A 21,684-nucleotide genomic window follows, 5' to 3' on the forward strand; every position below is an offset into this window, starting at 1 on the left:
ATTACATTACATCCACACTTCTCCCTAAGGGGAGAAAGAAAAGACATGTCTCAATTACAGCCCTCCATAGAATAAAAATGATTCCAGCAGGACTCCCAGGAAATTACCTAGTATAAGCCCTTTCCTTTAGATTTGGGGAAACTGAGGCTCAAAGAGGCTAGGCGACACACCCAGTGTTTGGTCAGATCAGCTCTTTCGTACCATCAGTCCTGTTTCTTCATCAGGACACACTGGCAGCCCACGGGCGCTGTCCAGACCCACGCCACGATGGCATGACCCTGAGTCAGTGACCCTCTGGGCCTCAGTGCTGATGTCAGCAGGGATTCCCCGCCTCCCACACTGCTCCATCTCCGTATGTGACCGACCCGACATGCCAGCTGACACTTCATCACTATTCGGTCCAATTCTGAAGGCACCCTTGGCAGAGGGAGCCAGGAAGGTGGCCAGTGTGTGGCTCAGTTGTGGCAAGGAGGGGCTGGATGGACAGACTGCTGGCCGAGGGGGAGAATCCTCTCCCCCCACCAAGTTTGTAGGCCCGTTAAGGACTCAAAGGTTGGGAGGCCGATTTATCCATAGATGTTCTATTGTATATTTATATGTTTAGCTACAAAAGTAATCCATGCTCATTATTACAAATCAAGCTAATTAAAATTGTATAAAAAAGTTAATCAGCATTCTGAACACCAATCCCTCGGTTCCTCCACAAAAGCCAGACTTCTGGATAACCAGCGTTATCTCAAGATGCACCTTTTGCCTGTTCCACTAAGAATCAAGGGAGTTAGACCTACCCGAGTTCAAATCCAGGCCCTACCCTCAACAGGCACTGGGCCTTGGGCATTTTCCTTAACCTCCCTGGGCCTGAGTGTCCTGGTCTGCAAGGTCTCAGAGCATTGGGGCTAAAATGAGATGAGATCGTTCAGGGAAAGCGCCTGGTACTGCACCTGCCTTCCCAGGTCAGTGCATCAGTAAACCAGCCCAGGAAGTGACTTCTTTCCTGCAGAGTCTTCGGGTGCTCTGTGTAGAAAGGCATTTCAGCCAGGGGGTGTACGTCCCACGGCCGTAAGTGGTAAAAAGATGTCCTTCGCCCGTACCTCTGCACAGGGAACGGCCCTGAATCACTCTCTCTCCTCCCCTTACTGGCTTCTCTTTCTGGGTTTCCTGGGTCAACTCCAGTGCACCTCAGCACCTGCCTCTCCCTGGGGGAAGAGGCAACTCGGCTCCCATGATCGGCAGCGTGAAGGAGGCCTGGGTGGGAAAAGCTGGAGGCTGCCCAGGGTTTCTTCTCTGGGCCTGGATGCAGAGAGATCGACTGTCTAGGTGACCTGTGTCCACCAGGAGTCTGGCTGGACGTGTGGCCTGGAGCTCCCGGGGCTGCCTGGAACCTGTCAGTCAGATGCTCCAGCACACGGATCTCCAGACTGTGTTTCCTGGAGCCCTAGACTGGAGCAGAGCAGCTTCAGGGTGTCCTATGGGGACCCAGGGGTGCTGAGAAGGAGTCTGATCCCCCACAGCCCCCTTTGATCAGAGAGGCTCAGCTCTTACTGGCCTTTCGGGTTTGAAGTAACACTTTGCCCGAAGAAAGGTCGCTGTTGACCAAACCAGCTTGGTAATAGCTCCTTCAATGCGGGATGATTAGAACTTACGGTGCAGAATCTTAGGGAACGGGCTCCAGACATGTGCACTTGTAATACGCCCTCACCCCAGCATGAATTCTCAGTTTACCTTTTGGTAGTGGGGCTTTTGGCTACACTGGAACAGGTGGGCTCTGCTCCTGGGTACAATGGATGGGGTGTTCACATAGGAGACAGGATTGGGAGAGGGAGGGGGTGGCAGATGTAAACCAGCCAGAGACTCAGGGGTCCGAGGAGAGTCTCGGAAACACGGAGGAGCTGTGGTCGGGGCACCCTTTCCCTCCGGGCAGGCCTCCTTCCTGTGAAAGCTTTGGAGGGTCCGTGTGTTCTTTTTTTATGAAGGAAGGTGGCATTTCCTTACCCCTTATACGAGACCCCTGACCCCCTGTTAGTCCAAATACAGGCCAATTCCTCCCACAGGTGCACAGAAAAGGGATCTGCTTCTAGGGCAACAATGCCTTTGAACCAAAAGGCACATTATTTTCTTTGCAAACCCCCACAGCTCCCTGGGCACATTCCACTCAGAACATGATGGCATCAGGTTACCAAGCCTCTCACGGGATGTTATTCCTGCTAACTCGACGCAGAAAAACGTGACGCCCGAACAAAACACCCCCTGATAGATGGACTAACAAAATTCCCAGGTACCCGCCCCGGCCGTGGCCAAGCCTTGCTTGGGCATTGAACCCGGAGAATAACTTCCACCGACAGTGTTGGAAGAGCCTCAGGAGCAGCAAATGGGGCCTTGGCCAGAGTCCACGCGGCGGGGCGGCAGCGGGAGACATTGAACCTGCTCCAGCGAAAACACGGCTGGGGCCCCAAATGTTCCACGGGCTTCATGGGATCGGTATGGCCGAGTAAACAGCACCCCCAGGGCTTTCTTCATGATCTAACTCCTTTGGTAAATGAAGGAATTTTTCCAGAAGCCCGAGGCTCTGTAAATATCTCTGACAGCCTTCAAATTGTAGTTAAGCCCAAGTCCCTGAGCGGTTCCCGGGTTTCCTTGACATGAAAGGTTGGTCTTGAAAGTCTCCAGGTTGGAAATATGGCTGTTAATTTCGCCCTGTTTATTAGGCATCGGTTTCAGGTGCTATCTGATTTATTCTCAGAGCGGGGCGACCCACCTGCCCCAAAGAAGGGACAGGGGCCTTGGCCAAGGAGGCCATCCCTGATCCCACAGGCACAAACAGGGGCTCCCTGAGGCTGGTGAGTGAGTGCACGGCTATTTGCTACATTACCCTCTGTCCTTTTCTGTATTTATTTTTCAATTAAAAAAAAAAAAGAAAGAAAGATCTGCCATGGCTACACTCCATCCACCAGGAGGAATTTCCAGCTACCCTGACCCACATCAGGCATTAATTTAGGAGTTCCACGAACTCAGATTGGGGGAACGGTTTTCCTTTTTTCCAAAAATAACACTTCGCTTTATGAGCCCTGCCGAAAATGCAGCAAGAGTCAAAACAACTGGCAAGTGATTTATAACGCTGTATCCCGGGCAGTTCGGGAGCCCTCCTGGGTCCAAGGGACCCCATTGTGCAGGTGCGGAATAGAGGTGTGGGTGGTCAGGGGCTGCTCGGGGAAATATTACCGGCCCCAAGGCAAATGGCAGAAATTAGAATTTTGGTCAAGAGCTGCCCTTCCAAGGAACCACAATTATTTTCTTGGCAATCTCAGAGATTTCCTCTATGACCCTTTCTTCTGGGTTAATGCTATGGGCAGTGAGTAGTTGGTTTTATACCTTCTAGAAGGACAGGAGAGAAGAAAATCCACACACCTAACCTCACTAAAGTGGGAGACTTGAACACTAGCAGCTTTATAAGGAAATGTGTGGTGGGCTGCATCTATCGGGGGGACCACAAAGTGGAATTTAAGAAGAAATGATGGGAGGGAAATGAAGCCTGATGAACCAGCTGACTTCTAAAGAGACAAATCATCTCTCCTCCCCCTGCCCGTGGCAAGGTAGAATGTTCCCTGTCTTGGGGGCTAACTGGTGTGAGTGGAGGGCTTGAGGGCTCAGATTTCTGCTCGCTCCAGGCTGGGCTGTTTATCCACTCTGCAACCCATCCTCTCCTCTGCTGCTCATCCTTCTGTCTGCTTCTCAGGAGCCAGGTCAGCCGCTTTCATTTTATGGTGAGTGTGCGGAAGAAGCCTGCAGACAAAAATGCAATTCCAAATTGCCTGGCCCCAGAGTGTCAGAAAGAAAGAAAAGTGGGGAGAAGAAGTTGAATACACAGGGGAAGCCACGGAAGAGCTTCCTTCTTGGTTGCAGGAAAACCCTTTTGGTCTCAAAGCCTCTTCCCTCACTGGTAACAGGAGGGGTAATGAGAGTTGTCATGGGGATTGAAGATGTGTGATGCACCCAAAGGGGCAGGTAATATCATTGGTCAGTAGCAACGTTCTGTGATTAACAAGAGAATCTGGCTTTGTTAAAAGGTGTTGAGTTCTTGCATAACTCAATCCAATACCTACAAATGGTTCTCACACGGAGAGTCCCCTGCCATCCCCCCAGGACTGGAAGCCCAGCCCTATCCCCCCACGGGTCCCTGTGTCCGCGGAAGCATTTGGAGTGTTCAACAATGAATGTCTTCTAATATTTGCTCATTGATTCCTTTTTAAAGATAGACCCTCTCCTTCCCCACCTGGACTGATCACCGCATGAGGGCAGAACCCTTTCTTAACATCGTGTTCCCGACACAGAGCTGGGCACTTGGCAGTGGAATGTACTCAGTGGATGTTTAAATGAATGCATGAAAAAAGTAACAGCCGAAACACTGAGCTACCCCGCCCCCCTCGCCACACTCCTGCATTGCACACTGCCACGGGCGAATCGATCACTTAACAAAAACCCAAGTGCCCCCGCTTACCTTCTCTAGATGTAGGTTTACCCATCGCGTAAAGGTCCTCTTCTGCACATTTTCCCTCTCGACTGAAAACAAAGAAATGCCATTAGCTGGATGAAACGGAATACATGCAAAATGCGGCTCTCCTCTTCCCCAGGGGGATTCCAGGTGGATGGCAGACAGACCCCGGCGGGTCCCCTGTATTAAGCGAAGCCCTTCCCAGGACGGGGTCCACAACGGCTTGTGCGGCACCTAGAATCCATTTTCCCCAGCCCAACCCCACAGCCTCTTAATGGCAATAAATAACCATGAATTCAGACACACAGAACAACGTGTTCTTTCCGATAGGAAAACGGGGGCACCTGCCCAACATCACACAATCAGTAAGGTTATTCCCATCTTACAGATGAAGAAACGGAGGGACAAACAGCTAAGACGCAGCCAAGCTGGGACTTGGGAGCTGGATTCCGTGCGTTTCCTGCTGGCTCCTGAGCTCTGCGGCATTAGCTGGCTTGGTGCCCTGGGACCCGGACCACGGGCAGTGCCAGTGCCCGGGTCGGTGTGCTCACTGGCCTGTGGCAGCAGCCCCCCACCGCACCCCGAAGCTCAGGCTGCTCCGCCCCTCAGGAAGCTTCCTTGAAATGTCTGAGCCAGATGACTCCTGAATTACTAAGTTCTGGATTTCAACATATAGGAAGAACATGTCACATATGCTTAAAACCATTCCACATTTCTTTAGCAATAAGAAAATGGGAGGCAATTTATCTCCTGGGGGAGCCAAGGGGCTACGGTTTTCTGTAACGACTATGGTTCTTTTTCCCTCTCAGCCTCATTATTAGGTAGATAGTGGTGCCCATAAATCAAATTTTAATATTACGGCTTTCAATCTTTTTAATTGAAGAGCCGGCAGACAGTAATTATGCACTTAACTGCTTTTTTCTCATTTTCCTCCTTTTCTGTAAGGAAAGGTCACTTAGTAAGCAGGCGTAGGAATTAAAGATCTAGTTCCAGTAAACTGTGTTTTGTGGGTAGAAGAGGAGGAAAGGAAAAGAAGTTGATAGAAATGTGGGAGGAGGGAGCGGGGCATTTGCTGAGGGCCATGAGCTACAGAGGCTCGGAGTTTCCAGAAGACTGGAGAACACCCTGCTGCCAGCCCCACTTGGGACCTTTCTGCTTCTGCAGTGTTTGCCATAGTATGGGTGTCCCGTAGCTCAGCGGCCACCCCTCTGTGGATGGCACTTGGCAGTTTCCGGTGTTTCACGGTCACAAGCAGTATGGCAGTGCGCATCCTTGTGTAAGTGCCCTGCTGAGTGGTTCTTTGTGCACAAACGTATGAATATATGTCTCATGCCTGACAACTGAAAGTGGAACTGCAGGGTCTTAGTGGTAGGCACATTTAAAATTTTAATAGCTACTTCAAAATTGCCCTCCCAAAAGGCTGCCCCGGTTTATACGTTCACCCCCACCTGTCTTTAAACAAGTTTATGGGATTGTAAAGTATTTACACACACATTCAAACACTCAGGCTGGTTTCTCCATATGGCTTCAGAGAGAGTGAAGTACATCCCTGAAACAGAAGTGCATTCAGTGAAAGCCTGAGAGAACCTGGTTTGGACTGTTGGTTTAACTATGCATGCAGAAGGGTACAAAAGAAGAAGTGGGTGTCTGTTAGTCTATATATGCCTCATGTATCCATCCAGCCACCCATCTGTCTGTCCATCCATCCATCCTTGCATTCATCCATCCATCCAACCATCCATCTATCCTTCCACCCAACCATGTATCCATCCATCCACGCATTCATCCATGCACCCATGCATCCTTCTACCTATGCATGCATCCATCCATCCATTCTTCCTTCCATCCAACCATGTATCCATCCATCCATGCACTCATCCATGCACCCATGCATCCTTCTCCCTATGCATGCATGCATGCATCCATTCTTCCTTCCATCCAACCATGCATGCATCCATCAATCCTTGCATTCATCCATCCATACAACCATGTATCCATCCATCCTACCATCCATCCTTCCACCCAACCATGTATCCATCCATCCTTCTATCCTTCCATCCATGCATCTATCCATCCTTCCATCCATCCATGCATCCACCCACCATGTATCCATCCATCCATCCATTTCCATCCTCCCAGCTGATATTTAGTCAGTGATCATTACATGCCAGGAACTATGCCAGACCCTATGGGCAAAATCAGAGATAAATAACACATTCATGGTGGGATGCCTCGGTGGCTCAGAAGGTTAAGTGTCTGCCTTCGGCTCAGGTCATGATCCCAGCGTCCTGGGATCAAGTCCTGCATCGGGCTCCTTGCTCGGCAGGGAGCCTGCTTCTCCCTCTGCCTGCCGTTCCCCCTGCTTGTACTTGCTCTCCCTCCCTCTCTCTCTCTCTCTCTCTGACAAATAAATAAATGAAATCTTAAAAAAAAAAAAACACATTCACGGAATCTGCACCCCAAGAATTCACAGCCAAGCAGGAGAGAAGACATGGATGCTACAAGGCACTATGCATGGCAAAATAAATTACAAATTTCCAGGGCTGACGGGGATGAGAGGAGGTAATTTCAGACCCCAGGGGCGTAGAAGTAGAAGGCTACTCCAGGGGAGCAAAAGTAGAAGGCTACCCCGGGGGGAAGAAGTAGAAGCTACCCCGGGGGGCAGAAGTAGAAGCTACCCCGGGGGGCAGAAGTAGAAGGCTACCCCAGGGGGGTAGAAGTAGAAGGCTACCCCAGGGGGGCAGAAGTGGAAGGCTACTCCAGGGGGGTAGAAGTAGAAGGCAGAAGGCTTCATTTCCCTTCCAGCCACGGCCTGTGGGTGAATCTGAGCACAGATTAGCTCTGACAGCAAAGCTGACCCACGGGAGGGCACCGTGATGACTGAAGACACCAGGGGACCATGAGACTAAATCGCAAATATCAGATGAGTCCCAAACTGAAATAGGGTATGGAGACCATAATTTCTGGACCTGAAACTGGGACGCATCGCTCAATACACAGGAGAGAGAGAAAGAGAGACTGTGAGAATTTAGCCTGCCCCAGAATATCCACCTGAGAGCCACATACCACTAGCTGTGCGACCTTGGGCAAGTTCACAACTGCCAACATACCCTTGCCTCAGTCTCCCCTGTGCAGAAGGGAGGATAACTGTGCCTTCCTCAGAGGCATGTGGTGAAGGTTCAAAGGCATCACCCCACAAGGGTTCCCCGAAAGCTGCTCAGGGAAGACCACCTTCCCTAGCCTCCCAGGCACACAGGGCGCCCTGGGCCTGCAGTATTCTGTCTGCTGTCTCGGCACAAAGGTCTGACATTCTTTCATGACCTTCACCATTTCGAAATACCCACCCCCACCCTGCAGGCTCTTTCTACTTCTGGCCTGCCAAGACTCCATAAACTTTATATAGTTTCCATAAATTCAGTGGCCCCTTTTTTCCTCCGCACCTATCACATTGTAAAGGTGTAGGGAGCTATTTCTCTGGAAGGGTCTGGCCTTTTCACGGAGTGCCTGTGGGGCCTTGAGTGGGTGTGCTGGGCAACAGCAGAGCAATAACAATGTTGTAAAAGCACCATCCAAGTGCGGGGCGGGGTGGAGGATGGGGAGCTCGCCAGGCCTGGGACCCACTGGATGCAGGCGGAAAGGGAGGCCCAAGCTTTTGGCACAAAGCCACCATCCTGAATCCCCCTGCATGACTCTGGCCAAGAAGAGGGGCGCCTGGGTGGCTCAGTTGGTTAAGTGTCCGACTCTTGATTTCGGCTCAGGTCATAATTTCGGGGTTATGAGACTGAGCAGAGCCTGCTTGCGATTCTCTCTCTCTCCTTCTGCCCCCCACCCACTCACGTGCACGCATGGACAGTCTCTTTCTCTCTCTCTCAAAAAAAAAAAAAAAGAATAGGCAATTTCAAAATGTGACCTTCCTCCCTTCTCAGGCCACCGGTGGCCAGCTCAGGAGTCGGGAGCCACAGAGAGAGGGACGCTGGCTTGAGAGTTAAAATAGATTGATTTACACAGTGGCCTTCTTTCCCTATGGCCACACTTCCCTTAAACCTACTTCCTCTATAACATTTCCTCTATTATATTTCTGCTCTTCCCCACCCATGAGAAAGCCTTGATGGCTTATCTGTCTATAAATATGTGCTTATAATAAAAAAATTAAAATACAGGAAAGCACAGAGAAATAGATCTAAAATCTGTTAAAATCTCATTACACCCAGAGATCACCACTATTGATAATTTGCTGATTGTCCTTCTAGAACTCTCCATGTGTGCACACTCACGCACACACACAGCTAAAGCACGAAGATACTCATGTACACAACTTTAATGCGATCAGCAAGTGCCTCGGTGTTTCTCAAAGTATGGCCCACAGATCACTCACACCAAGAGCTTCCGGGGTGACAGTTAACATGCTAATTCCTGGACCCGATCCAAGACCTACAGACTCACTCTTTCTGGGGCCAAGGCCTGGGAACTTGCATTTAATCAGCCTGCTGGGTGGCAATGCGGCACACTTTGAGAACCTGCATCTAACTGGGGGGAGACAACTGGCACAATCCCTTGGTTATGTTCAGGCAGCGTGTGGGGTGCACCGGGCCTGTCACCTGGCATAGAAGGAACAGGCCGTCCAGAGCCCGGTACACAGGTTGTACCAGAGACCAAAGATGGGGACACAGGTACGGCTCCCAGCTTGCCTACTGCCCACGGGCAAGAAAAATGCCATTTCTTGTTCCTTCATCGTCCAAAGGGCTCTTCCTGAGAGTGGCTTTAGTCACTGAATTCGTACATCTCTCTGACTCCCTGAGAGATGAACCAGAATTTACTAGAAGTACCGCAGACCAGAATGCCCGCAGGGGGCCTTCATTCTGCAATGTCCATTCAGACGGTCAGCTGGGAGCGTTTCTTCCCAGCTTCCGAGGCATTGCCTGGTCCGAGGTGGGAGGCAGATGGGCAGGCTGAGGCCTCATTGCTCTCCTCCTCGGCCGGGCTGCTGGTCTCCCTGCTCCAACCCCACCTCCAGGAAGTCCTCCGGCTTTCTGGCGGCCCTGGGCCCACTCCCCATGCTGGGCAGGCCCTGCACGGGCTGGAGTCTCCTCAAGGCCTGGCTCCCAGCCAGTGGTGCTCAAGCAGGGGTGCCTCTGCCCCCACGGGACACCTGGCAGCATCTGGGGAGTTTTGATCGTCACGGAGCAGAGGGTTCGACTGGCATCTACAGCTTGAGGCCAGGGATGCGGCTCCACACCCTAGCGTGCACAGGACGGCCCCCACCAGAGAACAGATTTATCCGGCCTGGAATGTCAGCAGCGCCCGGGGTGAGAAGCCCCGGGTGGGGGTGTGGCTATGGGACCACCCAGGCGGCCCCCATCTCAGCCTTCCCGCCACAGAATACAGAGAAGAGCTCCAGCAAACGAGAGGTCTGCCGTTATCTTCCCTGAGGGACTCTGTTTACCCATCTGTACAATGGGGATCAGAGCACCCACGTCATGGGGTTGTGAGGGTCGGACGCAGTCGGGCTGGCCTTCGCCATCACAGGAGGGCTTCCCCACGGCGCGGGGAGTGGGTGATGCACGGCAGTTACTCTTCAGGTCACTAGGCAGCTGGGGAGAGGGTGCAGGAGGGGACAGAGCGGGGGCAGCGGTGGTGATGATGGGCCTTCCGTGGGGCAAAGCATCCACAGAGCTCAGCACAGAGCAGGGCACGCGGCGCTGTGGGAACACAGCTGTCACCGTTACTGCTCACCTCCGCCCGGCTACCGAACGTTTCCCAGGCTCGCAGCGGCCCTTCCTGTAAATCAGAGACGGTGGCGCCCCTGCGTGCAGGTGCGTGACGCAGCTCAGGAGCCGGACCTACTCGTCCTCACCGTTCACGGCCCTTCATGGGCACACACGTGGCCCTGCGCCTTTCGGTCCTTTAGCAAGTCCTCCTGGACACAAGCTCCTTTGGGTCGGGTCAGCGTTTGGGAGGGGACAGCAGTGGCGGCAGGGGAGGAGGGGTCACATACCCAGGACTGGGACAGCAAGGTCAGCTGGGGCAGGGGCGTTGCTACCCTGGCTACGGCTGGTGGGCTGTGCCTGTCCCCAGGGGGAGAGTCACCCACCCCTCTCTGTCCAGGAGGGAGGGTAGGGCAGGCAGGGTGGTGGTGGGGGGACCCACACTTTTCCACAGCTACTTCTGTTTTGTGCAGAGGCAAGCTCCTGGCATGCACCTGCTCCCATCCGCCAGGCACCGGACAGACGGCCATCTCAGTTCCAGGGGACAGTCGCAGCCCCCACTGGTGACAATCTCTAGGGCTTCCTCTGATAATAACCTGGTCCAGAAAGCCTTTGCCCATCCTTTTACCAGCAGCCTCCTGAGAGGCTTACATATACTCTCCCGTTCTTGCCAAATCTTTTTCTCCACGGCTCAGACCCACTCTCATCTGAAGTGTCCTAGGCTCATGTCGGCCGTGCCACCCTCCTCCGGCGGCTCGGGCTGGCCCCGGGGATCTTTAAACAGAGATGGAGAGACCGCTCCCTCGCTCTGGTCTCCCGGTGGACAGGCAGCGGCCCACGCAAGGGCACCTCCTGCCCCCCCCAGACAACACCCAGAGAAGCCAGCGCTCGGGCAACCCCCGCCTGCCCCTCCAGTCCTGCCGCTCCTGGAGCCCCGGGAGCCCTTGGCCACCCCGTCTGGCCGTGGTTTTGCTCCTTTCCCATCTTTCAACACCTCCCAGAAACACAAGCTCATTACATGGCCCCATGCTGGTTCACTTGAGAAATAAAACTCAGAAACAAATTAAACGGCAATTTCTTTTTAAAGAGGAGAGGGGCCAGGCTTCAGGAATCCCAGGCCAGCGCTCCCTGGTTCCGACTCCTGGGGGCCACTTCCCCCCACCAGCTCTGGTGGTATTAAAGCCAAGGCCTCCATGTGGTTTGCACCCGCAGTGATTTTGCATTTAATTTCCTTTGTTTTTCCTCCCTGAATGTTTGCTCTGACCTGAGTCCCTTTTATCAAGACTTTGGTAATAAAATGCAAAACCCTCCTTGGGACCACAGGCCAAGCAGCACGCAACTTACTTCGCCTAAGTGTGCGGAGAAGTGGCAGGCCAGAGCTGGCCGAGCTCGGTCACCCTCTCTGGCTCGTGCCTGCTCTCCTCTGTCCCTCGTGCAGGCCAGGGATGCGCCCAGGGGCATCGTGGACAGAGACTAGGGGTGACCTGCTCGAGCCAGCACAAACCGGTGGTCTCCCCAGTATGCACCCATAGAGATGCAAATAAAACTGCCAAGCTCATTCTAACTGGGGACTCAAATCCAATTCTCTCACAGGTCCCAGAGGCCACCAATTAACATACCACGGCCTGCCCCGCCGTGCCCCTGCTTCTCAGCTGCTCCAAAACACATAACCCAGGGCTCCAAAGAGCTAGTCCCAATTACACACCAAATTAAGTTTTAAGCTATATATATATTTAGGCTGGTGCCTGTAACAGAAATAAAAAATAAACCCGCTCTAGTTTTTTCTGTGAGTGATTCTGTCTAACCTCAGCGCTAAACCTCAGTTCACTTTTATGATGACAGATGACGCCAGCCAGCCATAAAAACCCAAGCTTAGGAAAAGGGATTTTTCACATCCACCCAGATGGGCAGACCTGGGTGACATGACCAATCCAGGCGGACTGCCCTGACGTGTCCAGGTGAAAGAGAGATGGGGATTTAAGTGGCCCCGCACAGATCATTCACATCCCCATCCAGACAGCAGACAGTACTGACTACACTCAGCTGTGGATAAGAAGATGGGGACCCTGTCCTGATAGGTTCTACAAGGACGGATGGAGAGAGGGAGAGAAGGAAGGAAGGAAGAAAGAAAAAAGGAAGGAAAGGTAGAAAAATATTCTCTTCACACAGCATGAAGGCTCACCTCATGAACCCCTAACGCAGAGATCCTTGGGGGACTGAACTCTCCACAAATTTTGGTGATTTTTTTATACGAGTGCTTTCATGAAAGTATTCTGTCTTCTGAATACTGAGTAACTTCTAAAGCAGTGTTTTCTGAACCACATTCTGTAGACGACTAGTTCTCAAAGGCCTCTCAAAAGAGGAGTCCAGGAAGTCTGGGAAATAGCAGTATATTAAAGGTTCTGATAAGTCCTGCAATAAAAAAAAAACTTTCTTTAACTTGGTCTAAACCAAGCTCCTTTGAAGCCAGACCCCTCTTCTGTGTAAAACTGATCACAACTTCCTTGTAGGAGCCTGTTTTGCAAATACAGAGAGATGTTCATTAACGAGGGATGTCTCCACTGGGTCCTCACAGCCAGTGAACTGGGGAGCCACACTTCCTGTGACAGAGACTACCACGTGTTTGCCAAGCCCTGCATCCTTTTCCTCTTGGGCACACAGCCAAACTATACTTCCCAGCCCCCCCTTGCAGGTGGCGGGGGCCTCACAACTGAGACCTGGACGGTGGCATGGAGGTGGGTCCAAGGTATGAACCCACCTGCCACTTTCAGACAAGGCCTGAACAATCCACCGTGCTTTGTGACCACTACACAGGGACCATTCCAAGGACACAGAGGATGACAGAGCCACAGGAGGGAAGGAGCCCAGACTCCCGAGTCTCCCCTTGGACAAGGATCACCGGGCGGCGCAACCTGATGAGGAATAGCACTGTTGGACCACCGAGTGAGTCAGAAACACGTCGTCCCTGAGTTAAGCCACAGGCATCTTGGGGTTGTTGCTGGGGCATTGCCTGCCCTAGCTAACACGTGTCCTGAGTGAGAACCAGGCTCCCCGGGAAGGAAGGGAGGAAGCCAACATTAACTAAGTCTGTTCCCGGCACAGTGAGAATCACCTGACACCCGCCATTCATTTGTCCCAGCCACCGCCCCCCCCAGGTTAGCGACAAGTACTTCCTGCGTGGACGAGGACACCAAGTCTCGGAGACTTGGCGGTAGAACCGGGAGAAGACTCTAGCGTGGTTGCTGTAAGCCAAGACTCTCCCCGCAGCACGGCGCTGGGCTGGTCGAACCCCTTCAAAATTAACACTTTACTGAAGAACCTTGATGAAAAACCTGTTTCATGCCCAGGTTAGCTCAACTGCGGAATAACAGCTGACCTGGTATTTTATCCCAAAACAGATCTTAACAGGCCTAATAAGAATTAACTCGACCGCTTGGGTTCAGCTATTTTTTTTTTTAAAGGAGATTAAAAACATTCCACTGCATACAAATGACCTTAATTTGCATTTTTAAGCACATCTGTCTTTAATAAACCTCGCACCTGCCCTCCACATACCAATGTTTTCAAGTACAAAGGCCAATCAGCCGCGGGAATCTCGAGTATTAGGGTGACCAACTGTCCCAGTTCACCCAGGACCGAGGGGGGAACCCCAGGATTCGGGATGTTCAGTGCTAAAACTGGGAAAGTTTCCGGCACACTAGGAGGAGTTGGTCATTCTGGCTGGTAGACACGGTGCTGCGGCCAGGGACAGCGGCCGGGAGGGCGGAAGGCACTGGGATCCCCCCGTGGGTGACACAGACAGCGAGAAGCAAGGTGGTTAATATTTGCTTTAAATGCAAGGGATAAAGCAAACTGTGAAACCCCCATTTACCGCTTTTGCCTGCCAAAAAAAGTGACACCAGCATGACTCTAAATTCCTACTCTGAGCAGGAGAGGGAGGGCTGGAACCTGTGGTCAGGGGAGGCAGGAGGTGTCAGATTCTCCTTAGGCTGGAGGTGTCACCAACATTTCACATTAATTAGCAGGAGAGAGGACAGGCTGCCCGTGCCGGGGTCCAGGGACCGAGCTGCGCCAAAGTGACAAATACAAACGCTTCACACGACACTGGTTTCCATTAAAAAATAAATTTTTTAAAACCTAAAAAAAAAAAATGCTTTGTCTGAAAGCAGACAAAAGTTGCCTACTCACACGGGCCATCCAAACGGACACATTCGTGCACATCTGTGTGCGCGTGCAGGCGTGCCCCTCACCGTAATGCAGTTCACCTCTGACCCTCTTCAGGCACATTTAGTCCCAGGGGCACTGGAGGGATTTTTATCATTACAAGGTCTCCCTGATGCCACAGACACATGGTTCGGACCGAAGGGCTGCACTCTGACATTGAGGTCAAGGTTGGATCATTGTCACTGGGTACAAATGCAGAATGGCAAATTCCAGGTCTGTAATCTTAAAAAAAAAAAAACAAAAAAAACCCCACTGAGACTAGACACGTGATTCTCAACCGTGGCCGCACATGACAGTCACCTGGGGAAGCTCTAAAATATAGGGATGTCTGCATAAGATACCTAGGAATAAATCTAACCAAAGAGGCAAAGGATCTGTACTCAGAAAACTATAAAATACTCATGAAAGAAATTGAGGAAGACACAAAGAAATGGAAAAACGTTCCATGCTCATGGATTGGAAGAACAAATATTGTGAAGATGTCAATCCTACCTAGAGCAATCTACACATTCAATGCAATCCCCATCAAAATACCATCCACTTTCTTCAAAGAAATGGAACAAATAATCCTAAAATTTGTATGGAACCAGAAAAGACCCCGCATAGCCAGAGGAATGTTGAAAAAGAAAAGCAAAGCTGGCGGCATCACAATTCCAGACTTCCAGCTCTACTACAAAGCTGTCATCATTAAGACAGTATGGTACTGGCACAAAAACAGGCACATAGATCAATGGAACAGAATAGAGAGCCCAGAAATGGACCCTCAACTCTATGGTCAACTAATCTTCGACAAAGCAGGAAAGAATGTCCAATGGAAAAAAGACAGTCTCTTCAACAAATGGTGTTGGGAAAATTGGACAGCCACATGCAGAAGAATGAAACTGGACCATTTCCTTACACCACACACAAAAATAGACTCCAAATGGTTGAAAGACCTCAATGTGAGACAGGAGTCCATCAAAATCCTAAAGGAGAACACAGGCAGCAACCTCTTCGACCTCAGCCGCAGCAACTTCTTCCTAGAAACATCGCCAAAGGCAAGGGAAGCAAGGGCAAAAATGAACTATTGGGACTTCATCAAGATAAAAAGCTTTTGCAAAGCAAAGGAAACAGTCAACAAAACCAAAAGACAACTGACAGAATGGGAGAAGATATTTGCAAATGACATATCAGATAAAGGGCTAGTATCCAAAATCTATAAAGAACTCATCAAACTCAACACCAAAAGAACAAATAATCCAATCAAGAAATGGGCAGAAGACATGAACAGACATTTCTCCAAAGAAGACATCCAAATGGCCAACAGACACATGAAAAAGTGTTCAATATCGCTCGGCATCAGGGAAATCCAAATCAAAACCTCAATGAGATACCACCTCACACCAGTCAGAATGGCTAAAATTAACAAGTCAGGAAATGACAGATGTTGGCGGGGATGCGGAGAAAGGAGAACCCTCCTACACTGTTGGTGGGAATGCAAGCTGGTGCAGCCACTCTGGAAAACAGTATGGAGGTTCCTCAAAAAGTTGAAAATAGAGCTACCATATGATCCAGCAATTGCACTACTGGGTATTTACCCCAAAGATACAAAAGTAGGGACCCGAAAGGCTACGTGCACCCCGATGTTTATAGCAGCAATGTCCACAATAGCCAAACTGTGGAAAGAGCCAAGATGTCCATCAACAGATGACTGGATAAAGAAGATGTGGTATATATATACAATGGAATATTATGCAGCCATCAAAAGGAATAAGATCTTGCCATTTGCAACGACGTGGATGGAACTGGAGGGTATTATGCTGAGCGAAATAAGTCAAACAGAGAAAGACATGTATCATATGACCTCACTGATATGAGGAATTCTTAATCTCAGGAAACAAACTGAGGGTTGCTGGAGTGGGGGGTGGAGTGGGAGGGATGGGGTGACTGGGTGATGGACACTGGGGAGGGTATGTGTTCTGGTAAGCGCTGTGAATTGTGCAGGACTGTTGAATCTCAGATCTGTACCTCTGAAACAAATAATGCAATATATGTTAAGAAAGAAAAAAAGAAGAAGAAGAATGTAGCAGGAGGGGAAGAATGAAGGGGGGGAAATCGGAGGGGGAGAAGAACCATGAGAGACAATGGACTCTGAAAAACAAACTGAGGGTTCTAGAGGGGAGGGGGTTGGGAGGATGGGTTAGCCTGGTGATGGGTATTGAGGAGGGCACGTTCTGCATGGAGCACTGGGTGTTATGCATAAACAATGAATCATGGAACACTATATCTAAAACTAATGATGTAATGTATGGGGATTAACATAACAATAAAAAAATTAAAAAAAAAAAAAAAAAAAAAAAAAAAAAAAAAAAAAAAAAAAAAAAAAAAAAAAAAAAAAAAAAATATAGGGATGTCTGGGCTCCACTCCAGGCTAATTGAATCCAAGTCCCTGGGTGCGGGGCCCAGGCATCTGCATTTTCAAAGCTCCCCAGGTGATTCTGACACAGAGCCAGAGCTGAGCACCACTGCTCTGGGCCAGGAGTTGGCCATTTTTCCTGTCAAGGGCCAGATAGTAAATGTTTTAGACTTCGCAGGCCACATGGTCTCCAGCGACTAGTCAACTCTGCGGTCCTGGTGGGAAAGCAGCCAAGACAGTACATAAATGGGCATGGCTGTGTTCCAATAAAACTTTATTTATATGAACAGGCAGTGGGCTGCAGTTTGCCAAGCCCTGCTCTAGACTCCACAGGCCCCACCGCCTGATTTAAGCAGCCATCCCAAGTCTAACTGGTGGCCCGACCTCACGGCCCAACTTCTTAAAAAATTCGCTTTAGGGCTTCTGGAGCGGGGCTTTGTTTGCATTCTATTTACTGTCATAGGAAAATAAAATAGCAGCGGTGGGGTATGTGGGGTGGGTGGAGTGGCAGGCATGGAGGAAAGAAAAGCAGAAAAACAGGGGTGCCTGGGGGGCTCAGCCGGTTGAGCCATCCAACTCTTGGTTTCGGCTCAGGTCATGATCTCGAGGGATCGAGCTCCGCATTGGTTCCATGCTCAGTAGGGAGTCTGCTTCCGATTCTTCCTCCCTCCGCCCCTCTCCCCCCTCAAATAAATAAAATCTTAAAGAGAAGCAGAAAAGCTGAGGTTTGGTGCCTGCAGATCAGAGAATGCCTTCTCTCCTCCCGTCACCAAAACCAGTAAGAAAAATAACATTTGGGCAACCAGGCTTTGACATGATTCTTACCTTTGCTTTCCTTGTTCAGCAAACCGGCCTTTTCCAAGACAAGTCGGTCAGAGCACCTACTCCTTCCTCGCCTCACCCCTGCTAAACATACCCTTTGTCTGAGGAACCCAAGGGAGCAAGAGGAAAAACCACCCCAAACAATCATCATTGACTTTTTTCCTCTTCTTCTGTAATGTTTAAATAGAAACGAGTAAAAAAAAAAAAAAATCAAATAGGCTACCTCCTACTTGTAGGCAAAACTTCTCAGTAGATTAAATTTTGTTCAAGGAGAGTAATCTTTTTCCCCATTTTCTGAGCCCCACGAGGAACCCAGATTTACTCTGCTCATCAGACCATTTGGGAATCTGGTGTTTTGGTTGGAGAGGTTCTTAAATAAGATTACTGAGGGTAGCTTCCCATCCAGCACTGGCATTAAGGCAGTCATCCAGAGTCTACTTGAATGCCTCACAGGACGAGGTGCTCAGCACTTCTCCAAAATCAGGCTCCCATGATCTTAGAGCTGTCTTTTGGAAAAGGGCAAATCCAGTAGGGGTACAACAGTTAGGGAAGCGAGAGGAAATAAACGGGCCTCAGTCTGACATCAGGAAGGCAGGCCATCAGAGGTGACCAAGCTGGAGAGGGCTACCTGGAGAGGCCAAACGCTTCCAGTCCTTCAAACCTTAGCATTTTAGAAAGAAACTAAAAACACACCGATACTCTCCAGCAGCTGATTCTGATAGAAAGCCTGTTAAGTGGTTTTCAGGCTGCCGAAAAAGCTGGTGAGCTGGAAGAAGGTTTTGTTACTGCTCTTGAAAACTATTATCATTCCTCCATCCGGATATGCTATGACGACTCTCCTTGTCCCAGATTTCTTCGGGAGGAATGTGTATTTGAAAATGAATCTGTGCATTTATGCAGGAGACGAAAACACAGGAGTCTACCCAAAGCAGGGACAGAGCCTATCACGAACAGCTTCTTACACAAAGGTGCAGGGGTTCTGCAAATACTCACGTTTTCCTCATTGGGGGCAACAAAAATCTCATAGCCAGATGCATTTCCTTTATTGCTCTGCTGCCGGGAAATTCTTTATGAAACCTGATGTCCGAGTTTCACAGATGAATGGGACCATGGCCCAATCTAATCTGGATACTCACTTTCACCCAATTTTTACAAAGATATTACCTGATACGGACTCTTGTTGATTTTCTTTTTAACTGTTTTATGGATCAGGTAAGCCACCTGAGATGTTTTGGTTCAAGAAGGGAGGGTATCCTCAGTGAATGCACCAACACGTGAATGAGTAACTCCATTAGTAGAAAGTGTCTTGTACGTCACTGTTGCCCCTGGTACGTGAGTGCAGATGCTTGTCGAGTGAGTGGAAACCCACCTACCAGTCTGCTCCTTGCATCTGACCTCCGAAACCACCACGCCCATTCTGATACAGCCTGGATCACTCTCCAACTGCAACCTTGACCTCTAGCCTGTTGTCTAACCTCCCCAGCATGGCTCTAGGAAAAAATCCAGATCTTCTCCTGTTTTGTACCTGCCCCCTGCGACTCCCACAGTCTCTGCTCACAGTATTGCTCTGGCTGTTTCTGGGAGCCACAACCTCAGGCGGATCCAACGGGACAGAACCCAGAAAGCTTCGGGGAAGATTCCTGGGAAACAGCGTGGGGACCAGCTCAGCAGTGTGCTGGCCCTGATGGGGTAGATCACTGTGGTTCTGTCAGTGGGGGTCTGACCTGGAATCCAAGTCCACAGGGTTGTTCCCATGAAGGGATTTCTCCCAGGCCAGCATTTTTGGTGCATGGGTTCAGGAACCAAGAGGACAAGCCTGACTGCGTAACCGCCCACCACCTGCACACAGTGGCCAAGGGCCACATCTGGCCCACGTTAGCATTTGGCACTTGGCTTAAATGAATGGCCAATGACGAAGCTAGGTCTGACTGACTCTCAGGAAGAAGTGGGGTGCTGTGCCGTGTAGCCTCATTGTGCTTAAAGGAAACTTCATGACTCCTACACGTTTTCGGTGGTCTGTTTTTTATGGCTGAAGGTGCGGTGTATTTGGGGCTCACACTGTGCATGCCTTGTCTCTTTCCTCTGACCCAGCTACCCTATGAGATGGGTACTCTCATTGTGGTGTGTACCCCGTGAGTGTTCTGCCCGTAGATTTGAGTGGTAAGGGCAGTGGGACCCCGGAGGCCAACGACTTGGCCACTGGATCAGAGCCCCTTCTTGGGAACTCAGATGGGGACTGAATGCAGCCTCCGTCCGGCTGGTCTCTGAATGCAGCGGGTGGTATGGAGGCCATCAGCTGCTGTGTCGACTGGAGGGCAAAAAAGAACAATCAGGAAAAAGATGGAGCGGGGCAAAGTGTGCAAAGGGCAGTCCTGTTCCAGCCTTTACCTGAGGCCCTGCTACACCCGGGCCTTTGGATTCAGTGGGACCGCTGTAGTTTTCTTAATGCAACTTTATAGCTTCGTCACGTTCTCATGGGTTTCTGTTGGTTACAGTTAAAAGTCCCTCACTAGTTTCTTCAACAAAGTACAAAGAAGAAAGAGAAGAAGGAAAACCTACGGATTAAGAAAGGTTTAAAGGCTTAGGAGACACCAGCCCATTGCAATGTAGGGCCTTTCTCTGGATCCCGATTCAAACAAACTTTTATTATTTTTTTAAGATTTTATTTATTTCTTTGACAGAGAGAGACACAGCGAGAGTGGGAACACAAGCAGGGGGAGTGGGAGAGGGAGAAGCAGGCTTCCCGTGGAGCAGGAAGCCCTATGTGGGGCTTGATCCCAGCACCCTGGGATCATGACCTGAACCAAAGGCAGAGGCCTAACTGACTGAGCCACCCAGATGCCCCCAAACAAACTTTTAAAATAAAATAAAATAACTGTTCTGAAAGTTCAAAAACATAACTAAAATAAATCCTTGGAAAACCAGAGACTGCCAAAATGAGAGCAGGAAGAAATAGAAACTTTAAATAGAATCAACAGAAGTTAAAAAAAACAACAAAGAGCCCTTAAGGCGAACATCCCTGATTCCCATTTCACAGATGCACCTACCAAGGCAGGGACAAGCGAGGTCACCCCATCTGGCAAGAAACGGAGCCGGGTTTCACACCCAGGTCTGACCCCAAAGCCTGTGGTCCTATGGAACTGCCTCCCGACCTTGCCCCTGACTGACTCAGACTTCCCAGTAAACCAGGACGGAGATCATTAGTAGAATATTCTAAGTCCTTCCAATTTAGGTCACTACTTCCTACCACATTGCCTGCCACCCTGGCGGATCCCTCTGCAGATGGATGCATATTTTCGGGGTTGTGTTATTTTCAAGTTCACATATTTTACTCAGTTGTTCTGCAAAGAACCATACCTCGGGCAAGGGAAGAACCCTATGTGAAAAAGTCTAAAAGCTACAAAAGGGCTTCCCCGTGGGGACAGGCCAGCAGGTGGAGAAAGCTGATGGAGAAGGACCCTGCTTTCATTATAAGCTTGTCTGTGTATTTTATCTTTTTAACCATGTGCCTATATTTGGGAGAAATTTTAAATTTTACTTAAAAAAAAAAAAAACTTCCATGTACTCAACCCTGTGCAGAGCGCAATGTTTCTGATCTTCTGTCCTCCAGACCACTGGGGGAAATATTTACAAATGTAGTATTTGACAAAAGGATTTTGTTCAAAAAAGTTACCTAGAACAGAAAAAACTGGAAAAGTCAATAGAAAAAAGTCATATGGGTTGAATTATTCCCAGATTGCTTCTTTCCTTCCATTTTGCCTTCTGCATACATTTTAATTTTGCTCGCTTGTTTTAACATACTTTTGACCCTATTATGTGTGCAGCGTGTTATCTGCGTTGTGGGCGCTGCTGGGTGCCGAGTAGGGATCTCTCCTCACCTTTCCCGAATGGTGGTTATTGTTGTCATTCTTACTATCTTGCTTCTCTTCTCCATCATTGTACACTGGGGCTGGGTGAGGGGAGGCGGGCAGACCACCTGTCTTTTCGTTTATAGGCACAAGGAACCAGACACGTTCAGACCTGGTGGGGAACCTGGCACAGCCCTTCAC

The 21,684-nt window shown here is 49.9% G+C and overlaps 1 protein-coding gene across 4 annotated transcripts in view; it reads right to left on the minus strand.

The window, feature by feature from the left end:
* The window catches only part of CLMN (calmin), a 119,493-nt gene that overhangs the window by 39,283 nt on the left and 58,526 nt on the right, over nucleotides 1–21,684 (minus strand). For all 4 annotated transcript variants that reach the window (XM_078054162.1, XM_078054163.1, XM_078054161.1 and 1 more), the window contains one exon: nucleotides 4,496–4,557. In XM_078054162.1, the coding sequence (XP_077910288.1) occupies nucleotides 4,496–4,557 (62 nt within the window). The remainder of the gene's footprint in view (nucleotides 1–4,495; nucleotides 4,558–21,684) is intronic.

This window comes from Halichoerus grypus, chromosome 8, assembly GCF_964656455.1.
Source record: "Halichoerus grypus chromosome 8, mHalGry1.hap1.1, whole genome shotgun sequence".
Lineage (NCBI taxonomy): Eukaryota > Metazoa > Chordata > Mammalia > Carnivora > Phocidae > Halichoerus > Halichoerus grypus.